This window comes from Seriola aureovittata, chromosome 3 (assembly GCF_021018895.1).
Source record: "Seriola aureovittata isolate HTS-2021-v1 ecotype China chromosome 3, ASM2101889v1, whole genome shotgun sequence".
Lineage (NCBI taxonomy): Eukaryota > Metazoa > Chordata > Actinopteri > Carangiformes > Carangidae > Seriola > Seriola aureovittata.
Genome location: NC_079366.1, coordinates 31,909,988 through 31,923,267, shown reverse-complemented (window position 1 = coordinate 31,923,267; position 13,280 = coordinate 31,909,988). Strand labels below are relative to the sequence as shown.

Sequence of the window (13,280 nt, the reverse complement as noted above, 5' to 3'; positions counted from 1 at the left end):
GTCACAAACGTGAGATTTGATTCATTAAAGCTGTATCAGGTGATACAGTGACATCATCAGACTGACCCTGATGTCGCTCTCCACCCTCAGACAGTACGGCTGGTTCTGGTACTGCTGGATCTCTCCTGTGATTTCTGCCACTTTCCTTCTCTTGCTGAAGTTGATCAGATCTTTGCCGTGTCTGCGCAGGAAGTCGGGGTTTCCCTCTTCTGTCTTCAGGATGTTGGTCAGGTAGATTCCTGTCAGACACACAGGTTCATTATTGTGCCTCTGACCTTCATGTTTAACCCTTTACTACCAGGTGAGTGTGTTGGATCATACCAAAGAAGGGGACACAGGGGGGGTTGATGGAGCGCAGTTTGGCTAAATATTTCTTGTAGTGATCTTCACTCAGCTCATGAGCTTCCTCCAGGATTTTTCTCTGTCGGCTCGGAATTTGCTGAAAACAAAAACAACAAACCTCTTTATTTATGCACCTGCAGGGAAACAGCTGTTCCAGATGTTTTCTGTCTGTTTTTACCAATGTGTGAAATTATTGAGGGAATTTTCATTTTGGATCAGTTACGGTTGAACAGATGGTGATGATCGGCTGGGACAGAGTTGACAAACCTCCAACAGAGACAACAGCAGCTGAATTGTCTGTGTTGTAGTTACCTCGAAGGTGTGGTCCAGTCTATAGACAGGTGAGGAGTTCATGGCACTGACGACCTCCAGGACTCCGTTAAAGTTGTTGAGTTCCTGAAAAACCTGCAGGATCTCGATGATCCGAGAAACAACGGCCACTCGCTCCTCCAGGTTCTCAGTTTCTACGATACACCTGTTAGAGAAAACACATACCTGAGATCTGCAGGACCGGTAACAACCAGACCGCCACCTCCGTTCGCTGAGGGAGGTGAAGCAGCTGGATGGTGGTCTGAGGTATGTGGGCGCCGAGTCTTACTTTTCGAACCACAGGGTGAGGTTGGTGGTGTGACGGATCATCCTCAGCAGGTTGGGGGAGTGAATCTCTTTGTCCTCTTTGGTCCAGACGCTGCCAACCAGCTCCGACGGCTGCACCGCCCTGAGGAGGTCACACAGGTGAGACAGGTGTGCGACAGGTGTGAGACATGTCAGACAGGTGTGTGACAGGTGTGTGTACCTGTAGAAGTCGGACTCGAGCAGGGTGAGTTGGCGGGCGATCTCGATGGGGTGCAGTGTCATGAGGTCAAACTGCTCAGTGTTTCCTGGTTTACAGATGTGCCACTCGATTGGAGGAGGGGAGTTCTGGAAGGTGATGCTGTGACTGGGCACGCTCACCTGCACTTGCTTCTTCCTCTGGATGATCTTAGTAATCGACTCCACCCACTTCCTCATCGCCTTACCTGAAACATGTGACATCATCATCTACTTGTAACAATATAAGTGTTTGCTGAGGGGGGCATCAACTGTGAGCAGGTGTCCAGGTGTTGGTGTGTTGTCCAGATGCAGTAATGGATTACAGAGAAAGCAGCTGGCACACCTGCTGTGTGATGCTGCCCCCTCTGGTCGTCTGAAGAACTGTCACTCTACCACCTGACCTGAGTGACTCCGCCCTCCTCACAGGTGTGAGGTGTTCAGGTACGTACCTCTGACTGAGGCAATGAAGTCCTCCAATCGTCTGAGCAGGTGAGAGTCTCTCTCAAAGTCGTAGAAGTGATGCTCTACCCAGTGACGACACACATTCAGCACTCTGTGGGGGGGGGGGGCGGGGGGGGGGGGGGGGGGGGGGGGGGGGGGGTTTAGAGAGGAGGAGGAGGATCAGTCTCATCAACATGTTTATCTGTTTCCTGGAATCATTTTGTGTAGAACTCTGAACTGTCTCTGGACTAGGTCAGGAACTCTGGGATCCAGAGAACCAGATTCTAGAACAGAGGTGTGAGGCGGTTCTCGAGACGTTGTAGTATGGTGTTCTGTGTGAGGCCTGGACATGTGGACTGAGCCTGTTGCTGACGGAGGTTCAGGGTTCAGTGACCCCTCCCCCAGGGGCGGTTTCCTACCTGAGCTGGACCGGTTGAACAAACTCTTTGCGAAAGCGTTTGAGTTCAGCGCTGAGTGGCTGCTCCCCCCCCTCCATCTGGTCCGCCTCGCTGGGCCTCGGCTCCGGGATCTCGAACCTGGACACAGGGAGACCTCAGATCAGCACAGCGTTCTCAGGTCTGAGTTATGTTCGTAACAGAGGAAGGAAGTGGCCAGGTGTGTTTACACCTTCTTCCACAGAACTGTGTCACATACTGTGTCTTTTATGACACCACGAATTCATACTTTGTTCTTATGCTTCATGTGGAGCCATGAGAGTCTGGACCTGAGGCCTGAACTACGAAGCAGGTTCAACACACCCAGGATAACTTTCTGAACCTAACATTGACCTGATCACCTGCTCAGCTGACTCTGGTTTACCTGTCCAGGTACGAGTGTGTTCATGTGAAAGAGGCGGAGTTGTTAATTATAAGCAACATCGTCTGAACCACGTCCAACAGGGACATTCATCAAGGTGAAATGTGACAATATGATCACATGACTAAAGATATCATGTAAATAAGAGCATGAATTATAGAACTTTATTATTACAACTGTTATCAACATGTGAAGCAGATGAATGTCTGTTTCTGCTGCAGAGAGGAGAGGAAGAGGAGGAGGAGATGAAGAGGAGGGGAGGAGAAGGAGGAGAGGAAGAGAAGGAGGAGAGGAAGAGGAGAGGAAGAGAAGGAGGATAGGAAGAGGAGAGGAAGAGAAGGAGGAGAGGAAGAGGAGAGGAAGAGAAGGAGGAGAGGAAGAGAAGGAGGAGATGAAGAGGAGAGGAAGAGAAGGAGGAGAGGAAGAGGAGAGGAAGAGGAGAGGAGGAGGAGATGAAGAGGAGAGGAAGAGGGGAGGAAGAGGAGAGGAGAGGAAGAGAAGGAGAGGAAGAGGAGAGGAAGAGAAGGAGGATAGGAAGAGGAGAGGAAGAGAAGGAGGAGAGGAAGAGAAGGAGGAGACGAAGAGGAGAGGAAGAGAAGGAGGAGAGGAAGAGAAGGAGGAGACGAAGAGGAGAGGGAGAGAAGGAGGAGAGGAAGAGGAGAGGAAGAGAAGGAGGATAAGAAGAGGAGAGGAAGAGAAGGAGGAGACGAAGAGGAGAGGAAGAGGAGAGGAAGAGGAGAGGAGAGGAAGATTAGGAGGAAAGGAAGAGGAGAGGAAGATTAGGAGGAGAATGAGGAGAGGAAGAGGAGAAGGAGGAGAGGAATAGGAGAGGAGGAGAAGGAGGGGAGGAGGAGGAGAGGAGGAGGAGAAGGAGGAGAGGAAGAGGAGAGGAAGAGAAGGAGGAGACGAAGAGGAGAGGAAGAGAAGGAGGAGACGAAGAGGAGAGGAAGATTAGGAGGAGAGGAAGAGGGGAGGAAGAGATGAAGAGGAGGGGAGGAGAAGGAGGAGAGGAAGAGGAGAGGAAGAGAAGGAGGATAGGAAGAGGAGAGGAGACGAAGAGAAGGAGGAGACGAAGAGGAGAGGAAGACGAGAGGAGAGGAAGAGGAGAGGAGAGGAAGAGGAGAGGAAGATTAGGAGGAGAATGAGGAGAGGAAGAGGAGGAGGAGAAGGAGGAGAGGAAGAGGAGGAGAGGAGGAGAGGAATAGGAGAGGAGGAGAAGGAGGGGAGGAGGAGGAGAGGAGGAGGAGAGGAAGAGAAGGAGGAGACGAAGAGGAGAGGAAGAGAAGGAGGAGAGGAAGAGGAGAGGAAGATTAGGAGGAGAGGAAGATTAGGAGGAGAGGAAGAGGGGAGGAAGAGGAGAGAGGAAGAGGAGAGGGGGAGAAGAGGAGATGAAGAGGAGAGGAAGAGGAGAGGAGAGGAAGAGGAGAGGAAGATTAGGAGGAGAGGAAGAGGAGAGGAAGAGGAGAGGAAGATTAGGAGGAGAGGAAGAGGGGAAGAAGTGGAGAGGAGGAGAAGGAGGAGAGGAGGAGGAGACAAAGAGGAGAGGAAGAGAAGGAGGAGAGGAAGAGGAGAGGAAGAGAAAGAGGAGAGGAGAGGAAGAGGAGGAGGAGAAGGAGGAGAGGAAGAGGAGAGGAAGAGAAGGAGGAGAGGAAGAGGAGGAGAAGAGGAGAGGAGAGGAGGAGGAGAGGAAGAGAAGGAGGAGAGGAAGAGGAGAGGAAGATTAGGAGGAGAGGAAGATTAGGAGGAGAGGAAGAGGGGAGGAAGAGGAGAGGGAGAGGAGAAGGATGAGAGGAAGAGGAGAGGAGAGGGAGAGGAAGAGGAGAGGACGAGAAGGAGAGGAAGAGGAGAGGAAGAGAGGAAAAGCAGGAGAGGAGAGGAAGAGGAGGAGAGGAAGAGGAGAGGAGGAAGAGGAGAGGAAGAGGAGGAAGAGAGGAAGAGAAAGAGGAGGAGAAGGAGGAGAGGAAGAGGAAGAGAAGGAGGAGAGGAAGAGGAGGAGAGGAGAGGAGGAGAGGGAGGAAGAGGATGAGGAAGAGGAGAGGAGGAGAATGAGGAGGAGGAGAAGGAGGAGAGGAAGAGGAGGAGGAGGAGGAGAGGAATAGGAGAAGGAGGAGAAGGAGGAGAGGAGGAGAGGAGAGGAAGAGAAGGAGGAGACGAAGAGGAGAGGAAGAGAAGGAGGAGAGGAAGAGGAGAGGAAGATTAGGAGGAAAGGAAGAGGAAGAGGAGAGGAAGAGGGGAGGAAGAGGAGAGGAAGAGGAGGAGAATGAGGAGAGGAAGAGGAGAGGAGGAGAAGGAGGAGAAGAGGGAAAGGAGGAGAAGGAGGAGAGGAAGAGGAGAGGAGAGAAGGAGGAGATGAAGAGGAGAGGAGGAAGAGGAGAGGAGAGGAAGAGGAGGAAGAGCAGAGGAGGAGAAGGAGGAGAGAGGAAGAGGAAGAGAAGGAGGAGAGGAGAGGAAGAGGAGGAGAGGCGAGGAGGAGGAGGAGGAGAGGAAGAGGCGAGGAGGAGGAGAGGAAGAGGCGAGGAGGAGGAGAGGAGGAAGAGGAAAGGAAGAGAAGAGGAAGAGGAGAGGAGAGGAAGAGAAGGAGGAGAGGAAGAGGAGAGGAGAGGAGAGGAAGAGGAGAGGAAGAGAAAGAGGAGAGGAACAGAAAGAGGAGAGGAAGAGGAGAGGAAGAGGATGGGAGAGGAAGAGGAGAGGAGAGGAAGAGGAAGAGGAGGAAGAGGAAGAGAAAGAGGAGAGGAAGAGGAGAGGAGGAAGAGGAGAGGAGGAGAAGGAGGAGAGGAGAGGAAGAGGAGGAGAGGAAGAGGAGAGGAGGAAGAGGAGAAGGAGGAGAGGAAGAGGAAAAGAAGAGGAGGAAGAGGAGAGGAGAGGAGGAGAAGGAGGAGAGGAAGAGGAAGAGAAGGAGGAGAGGAAGAGGAGGAGAGGAGAGGAAGAGAGGGAGAGGCGAGGAGGAGGAGAGGAAGAGGAGGAGAGGAGAGGAAAACAGGAAAACTACCGATCATTATTATTGATCACTTTATTGTGAACTTTTTTGTCCCTGTCAGGACCCTGTAGGAATGATGACTCAGTTTTTCCAGTGATCTGATTGGTCAGTAGTTTGGCTGTTGACAGGTTCTGATCTGATCCTCTGAGTTAACCTGCGCCGGAGCAGGTCAGGAGTTCAGCATCAGTTACCATGGTGATTTACCCCGGTAACAAGGGAACCACCGTCCTCAGATCCTGCTTCGTAGTACAGACCTCTGGACAACGGTTCGTTGTGTTAATTATCTGAAGCGATCTGATTGGTCCCCGTGGGTCAGATAGATGAGCTCACCTCTCCATGAGCAGGTCCAGCAGCTCCTGAGGTTTACAGAAAGACCTGTAGGTGGTGAGAAAGGTCCGCACGAAGTTCGGATCTGAAGGAGGAAACAGACACACAGGGTTAATATAGACCAGGACTGGACTAATACTGACTGGTCCACTCACATCATATGAAGGTTGTGTTTTGTCAGCTGTGCAACACACACACACACACACACACACACACACAGACACAGACACACACACACACACACACACAGACACAGACACAGACACACACACACACACACACACACACACACACACACACACACAGAGCTGTGATGTGATTGGCTGATGACGCTTACATCACTCTGAAAACACTGAGAGGAAACAAAGAGGAGACGCCTCACTAACAATCAGACAGGAAACACACACAGGTCACACGTGTGATTTCTGACAGCGAACACCACAGACACGCTCGTCCAGGTGCAGATGCATCATGGGAGTTGAACAGAAAACAAGTCCTCACTACATAGGTAATTCAGAACTGTGTGTGTGTGTGTTCTGTTCCTCTCTACATGTGAGGACCTGTCAGGTGACAGACATCAGAGTCACAACACACACTTTTTATCCATCCAGCTAAACCTGAGAAAGTTTACACCCAGAGGGAAGATCATGTAATAAGGCACAGAATATTACCCAGAATCCTCAGCTGAGTGACCTGAACCTGTAGTGGATCAGATCTACAGACCTGATCAGACCCTCTGAGACTGAAACAGACTGAATTCTGGGAGTTTGTGGACATGTGGAGGAGTCAGGTGATGTGATGTCACTCAGGTGTAACTCTCACCTGCGTACATGTGGAAGGTGAGTCTCTCGATCAGTTTCAGGACCGTTCCTGCTTTGATGATGGGGATCCCGGACTTGGACTGGACGTTCTCCTCGAACACGACATTCTCCTCGGAGTCCGGTTCAGCGAACCGGTACACCTCGGCCCCCGGCAGCCTCATCTGCTCCTCCTTCTCCTCCTGCAGCATGGCCGAGTCCAGCATGCGCTCCAGGGTGCTGCGGTACTGCAGCGAGATCAGCGCCGCCATCCAGCCGTTCTTCTCCTCAGCGGACTTGGCAGCGAACACCACGCTGTTGCCGTCCTTCAGGATGATCTCAAAGGCGTGCCTGTACTCGCCCTCCTTGTCGTCTTTGTCGTTAATCTGGACTTTCCGCATGAAGAACTTCTCTTTGAGGCGGTACTCCGCCGTGGAGCCTGCACCGGGCAGCCGCGGCGGGCCGTGATTGGACTTGCAGCAGATCATCAGGCCGTCGAACAGGAAGATGTGGCGCTCGTGTTTAGCGCCCACGCGGGTCAGCGTGCCCTCCATGATGAACTCGTTGCAGCACTGGCCGATGTCCTTCCCCTCCCAGCCATCAATGTTTTTCTGGATCTCATTCATCTTCTTGATTGCCAGGTGCTTCCCCTTCATCTGGTGGCTGTAGAAACGACACGCCGACTCGCTGAACACCACAAAAGAAGAAGACAGAGTTAGTAAGGACTCCTCAGACTCTGAGAGGATCTGAGTTCAGTAAAGACAGAGGTATTAGTGCTAAGACCTGAACCTGGTCTCATCAGGATCTCCTTCACTTTACGTTAAAGGAACAGTTCACCACGACCTGTTGGTCAAACCTATACAGCCAGAACACCTGAACACACCACAGGTACTTGAACACACCACAGGTACTGTGTGTGGAAATGTTGTGTATCTGGTTCTTCTTATTGTTTCTACTAAAGACAAAAGTTACTTGAAGGTTTTCTGGATTTAAAGATTCAGATCTGACCTGATCCTGTCCAGGACCCCTCCACTGTTACAGGACCAGGTTTATGTTTTCAGTAAAACCCCTGGACAAAAAACACACTAATGTATCAGCTCTGATCAGCAGTGATTTAAAACATGACATGGGGCATCTTTCAGAGCACAAACACACCTGAGCACACCTGAGCACACCTGTCCAGCACGATACTGTTAAACCAGAGACACCTTCCTCTGAGAGTGAGCTGTAGGGGCCTGAAGCTCAACATGCTGCAAATTTAGAAACAGCTTCATCAGTTTGACAACATAAGAGCTGCAAACACTGACAACACAACAGGAAGTGTTTCCATGGGACACTAAAAAGTGATGAACATGGCTGGAATTGTTGTTCAATGCTCATTTGTGAAATTTTGAAGTAAAAAGCTTTGATTAACAGCATCCCAGCAGGTTCATCTTTTTAACGATTTCTTTTGCCTTAATTCTGATAGATAGAGACAGAGAGAGAGACACAGAGACAGACAGAGACAGAGAGAGAGACAGAGACAGGTCGGTACAAACCAGCGAGGCTGCTGTGATAGCAGGCACGCTCCAACAGGAAGTGAGGTCACAGCAGAGAGACACAGAGAGACACAGAGACAGACAGAGAGAGAGAGAGAGAGAGAGAGAGAGAGAGAGAGAGACACACACAGAGACAGACAGAGAGAGAGAGAGAGAGACACAGAGAGAGACAGAGAGAGACACAGAGACAGACAGAGAGAGAGAGACAGAGAGCGAGACAGACAGAGACACAGAGACAGAGGGACAGAAAGAGAGAGACAGACAGACAGACAGACAGACAGAGAGAGAGACAGACAGACAGACAGACAGACAGACAGAGACAGACAGTCTCTGCCCTGGGTTCATTGGAGATACTGTCTCTAATGTGTTAGGGTTATTCTGATGCAGCTCGTTCTCTGCTCTGATGTTAACACTGTTGAAGACCATGTGGTCTGGTTGAAAGCACTGGAAAAAGCTTGGAAATGAGCCCTGAGGTGAACACCTGCAGCAGGTAAACACAGGTTTCATTATGTCTGGGTGAACTGTTCCTTTATCTCATCATTGGGTTGTTTTCTACTTGTTCATCATGTGACAGCTGGGTGAGTTCTGATTGGACGTTCTGATTGGAGGGTCGGTACAAACCAGCGAGGCTGCTGTGATGGCAGGCACGCTCCAACAGGAAGTGAGGTCACAGCAGGACGACCTCCGACTTCAGCTCGGACAAAACAGCCGGACTGTTAAACACACAGTGACATCATCATCGTCGCTGTGACACCATCGTGTACTGCTACCTGCAGACCAGGTTCTAGGTTCATGTCATTTCACAATAAATGTTTAAATGAAGAGGTGCTCTCAGGTGTCCACGTGAACACCTGAACAGGTTTTCCCCAACAGTTCTGGTTCTATGTGAGACATGATGTGGACTTTATAAACACCTGGTGACATGTGAACAGTGTCACCAGGTGTTGAGCAGTCAGCGTCATTAACTTCACCACCTGTGTCTCCAGGTGTTCTGACTCACCTGGATCAGAGTTTCTGTACAGGTGAACACATTCTTATAGATCCCAGTGTTTGTGAGGGAGGTGGTGACTATACATGAGAACCCAGACCTGGACTGAAGGAGTCAGAACCTCCTGAGTCTATCAAAGCTGATCTGGGATCAGGTGAGTGATGAGTTTGAGGACCAGTCTGTACTTCTGAACCGTGTTTAATGTTGTCTGTGTCTCTCCACGGTGACACATCCTCATCAGTCCCATCCAATCACATCATTACACCTGTAACCTGTTTCATCCTCTGCTCCACCTTTAACTACTTCTGCTGTCACCTGTAAAGTCTCCTGTGATTTTAAATGAACAGAACTACATGTCTCTGTAACATCTGACAGACTGAGCTCAGCTGGAGATGCTCACCTGTTCACAGTTTAACTCCTAATAGCAGAGGGAGCACCTTTAAAATCACATCCACAAACCCAAAGAAAACCCTGAAGGCAGCGGTGACTGAGGTGGACACATCAGGTGGAGGAGGACTCATCAGATGGAGCAGGACCTGATGAGCAGCTGGTCAGTGTGAACACTGAGTGGACTGCTCCTTTATCTTCAGCCAGTTCAGACCAGTCGCGGAGTTTCAGCAGCAGCTCACTAATCAGTTTACAACATAAACCCCTGAGGTATGCCAGTACTCGGTTTCACAAGCATCACAGCAACTACCCCACTCTACCTCCACCTGCCTCCATCTACCTCAGTTTACCTCCACCTGCCTCCATCTACCTCCACCTGCCTCAATTTACCTTATTCTACCTCCATCTATCTCCATCTACCTCAATTTACCTTCATCTACCTCCACCTGCCTCCATCTATCTTCATCTACTTCCATCTACCTCAATTTACCTTATTCTACCTCCACCTGCCTCCATCTATCTTCATCTACTTCCATCTACTTCCATCTACCTCCACCTGCCTCAATTTACCTTATTCTACCTCCACCTGCCTCCATCTATCTTCATCTACTTCCATCTACTTCCATCTACCTCCACCTGCCTCAATTTACCTTATTCTACCTCCACCTGCCTCCATCTATCTTCATCTACTTCCATCTACCTCCACCTGCCTCAATTTACCTTATTCTACCTCCACCTGCCTCCATCTATCTTCATCTACTTCCATCTGCTTCCATCTACCTCCATCTGCTTCAATTTACCTTAATCTGCCTCCACCTATCTTCATCTACTTCCATCTACTTCCATCTACCTCCACCTGCCTCAATTTACCTTATTCTACCTCCACCTGCCTCCATCTACCTCAATTTATCTTCATCTGCCTCCACCTGCCTCCATCTATCTTCATCTACTTCCATCTGCTTCCACCTGCCTCCATCTACCTCCATCTGCTTCAATTTACCTTAATCTGCCTCCACCTATCTTCATCTACTTCCATCTACTTCCACCTGCCTCAATTTACCTTATTCTACCTCCACCTGCCTCCATCTACCTCAATTTACCTTCATCTACCTCCACCTGCCTCCATATATCTTCATCTACTTCCATCTGCTTCCACCTGCCTCCATCTACCTCAATTTATCTTCATCTACCTCCACCAGCCTCCATCTATCTTCATCTACTTCCATCTACCTCCACCTGCCTCCATCTATCTTCATCTACTTCCATCTACCTCCATCTGCTTCAATTTACCTAATCTACCTCCACCTGCCTCCATCTATCTTTATCTACTTCCATCTACCTCCACCTGCCTCAATTTACGTTATTCTACCTCCACCTGCCTCCATCTACCTCAATTTACCTTCATCTACCTCCACCTGCCTCCATTTATCTTCATCTACTTCCATCTACTTCTATCTACCTCTACCTGCCTCCATCTATCTTCATCTACTTCCATCTGCTTCCATCTACCTCCACCTGCCTCCATCTACCTCAATTTACCTTCATCTACCTCCACCTGCCTCCATCTATCTTCATCTACTTCCATCTGCTTCCATCTACCTCCACCTGCCTCCATCTACCTCAATTTACCTTCATCTACCTCTACCTGCCTCCATCTATCTTCATCTACTTCCATCTGCTTCCATCTACCTCCACCTGCCTCCATCTATCTTCATCTACTTCCATCTGCCTCCACCTACCTCCATCTATCTTCAACTACTCCCATCTACCTCCACCTGCCTCCACCTACCTCAGTTTACCTTCATCTACCTCCATCTATCTTCATTTACCTTCATCTACCTCCATCTACCTTCATCTACCTTCATCTACCTCCCCCTGCCTCGATCTACCTCAATTTACCTTCATCTACCTCCACCTGCCTCCAACTATCTTCATCTACCTCAATTTACCTCCATCTATCTTCATCTTCCTCCACCAGCCTCCATCTTTCTAACCTCAACCTCCTGTTTGCAGCTCAAAGACAAAGAGAGAAGAAAGTGAAGTCACCTACGTCCTCATATCCACCTGCCAATCATCCACCCATCTGTCCTCCTCCTCCTCAGGTTTCTGAAGTTGAAATGTTCTTAACAAACAGCAGTAGCGTCTCCTCGCTCATTTCTTTTCTTTCTAACAAACAGAACAATGAGCAGCCGAGCAGCACCGCCCAGTACTGACGCAGCTTCCTTCTTACACACACACACACACACACACCACACACACACACACACACACACACACACACAACACACACACACACACCACACACACACACACACACACACACACAACACACACACACACACACACACACACACACACACACACACACACACACACACACACACACACCTACGACCCTAACGAACCCCCCTCCGCCCCCACCCTCCTGGTCTATTTTAGTACAGGGAGGATGGGAGGAGCCCAACACACTGGACCTGTGTGTGTTTGTATTAACAGCTCTTTGTTCCTGCTGAAGCTCAATCTGTTCTGTGTGTTTACAATTTATTTAGTGTTTATTTTTCTGCAACAGTTAGAAAAATGTTCTCTTCAAGTTAAATGTTCTGTAAACTTCTGTAAATGTTCTGCAAACATTCTGTAAATGTTCTGTAAACCTTATGGTTCTCTTTAGTTCTCTGTTCTCCGGTCAGATGAGAACCTTGACCTCAAGAAAGATGCTGGAACCTCCTCCAGTAATGAAGAGTCTATGGGTCAGAGGTGTCTATAATCAATGTGAATAATGAGTAAAAATAATGTTATTATTATCATTATTATAATTATTATTATTATTGTTCCTCGTTTAACCCTAACCCTAACCTGATGAGGACATCATGGAGTTCTCAAGTGAGATTCTCACCTGTTATTTACTTGAGTTCATGTTAAATCCACATTTCACAGACGTGGAGGTGGAGGTGTAGACAGGACGGCAGAGCATCCGTGTACAGGTGTTTACAGTTGTGTACAGGTGACCTACCTGAGCCTCCTCTTGGCCAGGCTCCTGGAGCAGATCCTCTCCATGCTACTCTGCAGGTTGAGCAGGGCGGTGATTGCCTGCTTCAGACACTCTTTATCCTCCTCATCCTCGCTCTTCTCCTCCAGTTGCTATGGAAACATATAAGTGTAATCACCACCTGTGCAGGTAATGCTCTCCGTCACAGACCGCATCACGTACAGAGCAGGTGAGCTACCAAATATTACACAGGTTTCAGGGCCGACTGTAGACCAGGACATCATTTATATCTACCTACATTAATATCTGATGTAAAAGAGCCAGGACAGAACAAGGACCGGACCAGACCAGAGAGATAGAGCCCATAAGGGACTGTGTCAGAACCATACTAGACCAGAACCAGATCCTTATGGACTGACAGAGCTGGTCTACAGAAGGCTACAGGCCCAGATCTGATTCATACCTCAGTTTAGATCCAGCATATTGTAGAATCTAGTCTTTGCTCATCTGTCCCTTCCCTTCAGAGTCCAGCATCAGAACCAGACCATGAAAAACCTGCACCACCCCCACCCACCCACTCCCCTCAGCCCAGAAATAATCTGCAGAACATGACTGGAGGTATTTCAGAGATTTAACCTCAGCTGGGACAAAGGAGCTTATAGCTGCATGATGGAAAGTCCCAGACCAGACTGGACACACAGGATACTGGTCAGACTGGGAACCAGCAACAGAAACCAGTCTGATACATGGAATCATGGTGGGGTAGACTGGTTTCATGTGTTTTAGTTGTCCAATCAGACGGCTGAATTATGATGGTGGTGGTGGTGTTGGGGGGTGTTGGCGGCTTGTTTAAATCAAACTTCAGCAA

The 13,280-nt window shown here is 49.4% G+C and overlaps 1 protein-coding gene across 1 annotated transcript in view; it reads right to left on the bottom strand.

Moving 5' to 3' along the window:
• The window catches only part of LOC130166056 (son of sevenless homolog 1-like), a 30,638-nt gene that overhangs the window by 4,895 nt on the left and 12,463 nt on the right, over positions 1 to 13,280 (bottom strand). The window contains 10 exon segments of the mRNA XM_056371349.1: positions 67 to 239; positions 322 to 439; positions 655 to 817; positions 941 to 1,060; positions 1,139 to 1,361; positions 1,605 to 1,708; positions 2,016 to 2,132; positions 5,720 to 5,801; positions 6,539 to 7,200; positions 12,437 to 12,564. Of these exon segments, the coding sequence (XP_056227324.1) occupies positions 67 to 239; positions 322 to 439; positions 655 to 817; positions 941 to 1,060; positions 1,139 to 1,361; positions 1,605 to 1,708; positions 2,016 to 2,132; positions 5,720 to 5,801; positions 6,539 to 7,200; positions 12,437 to 12,564 (1,890 nt within the window).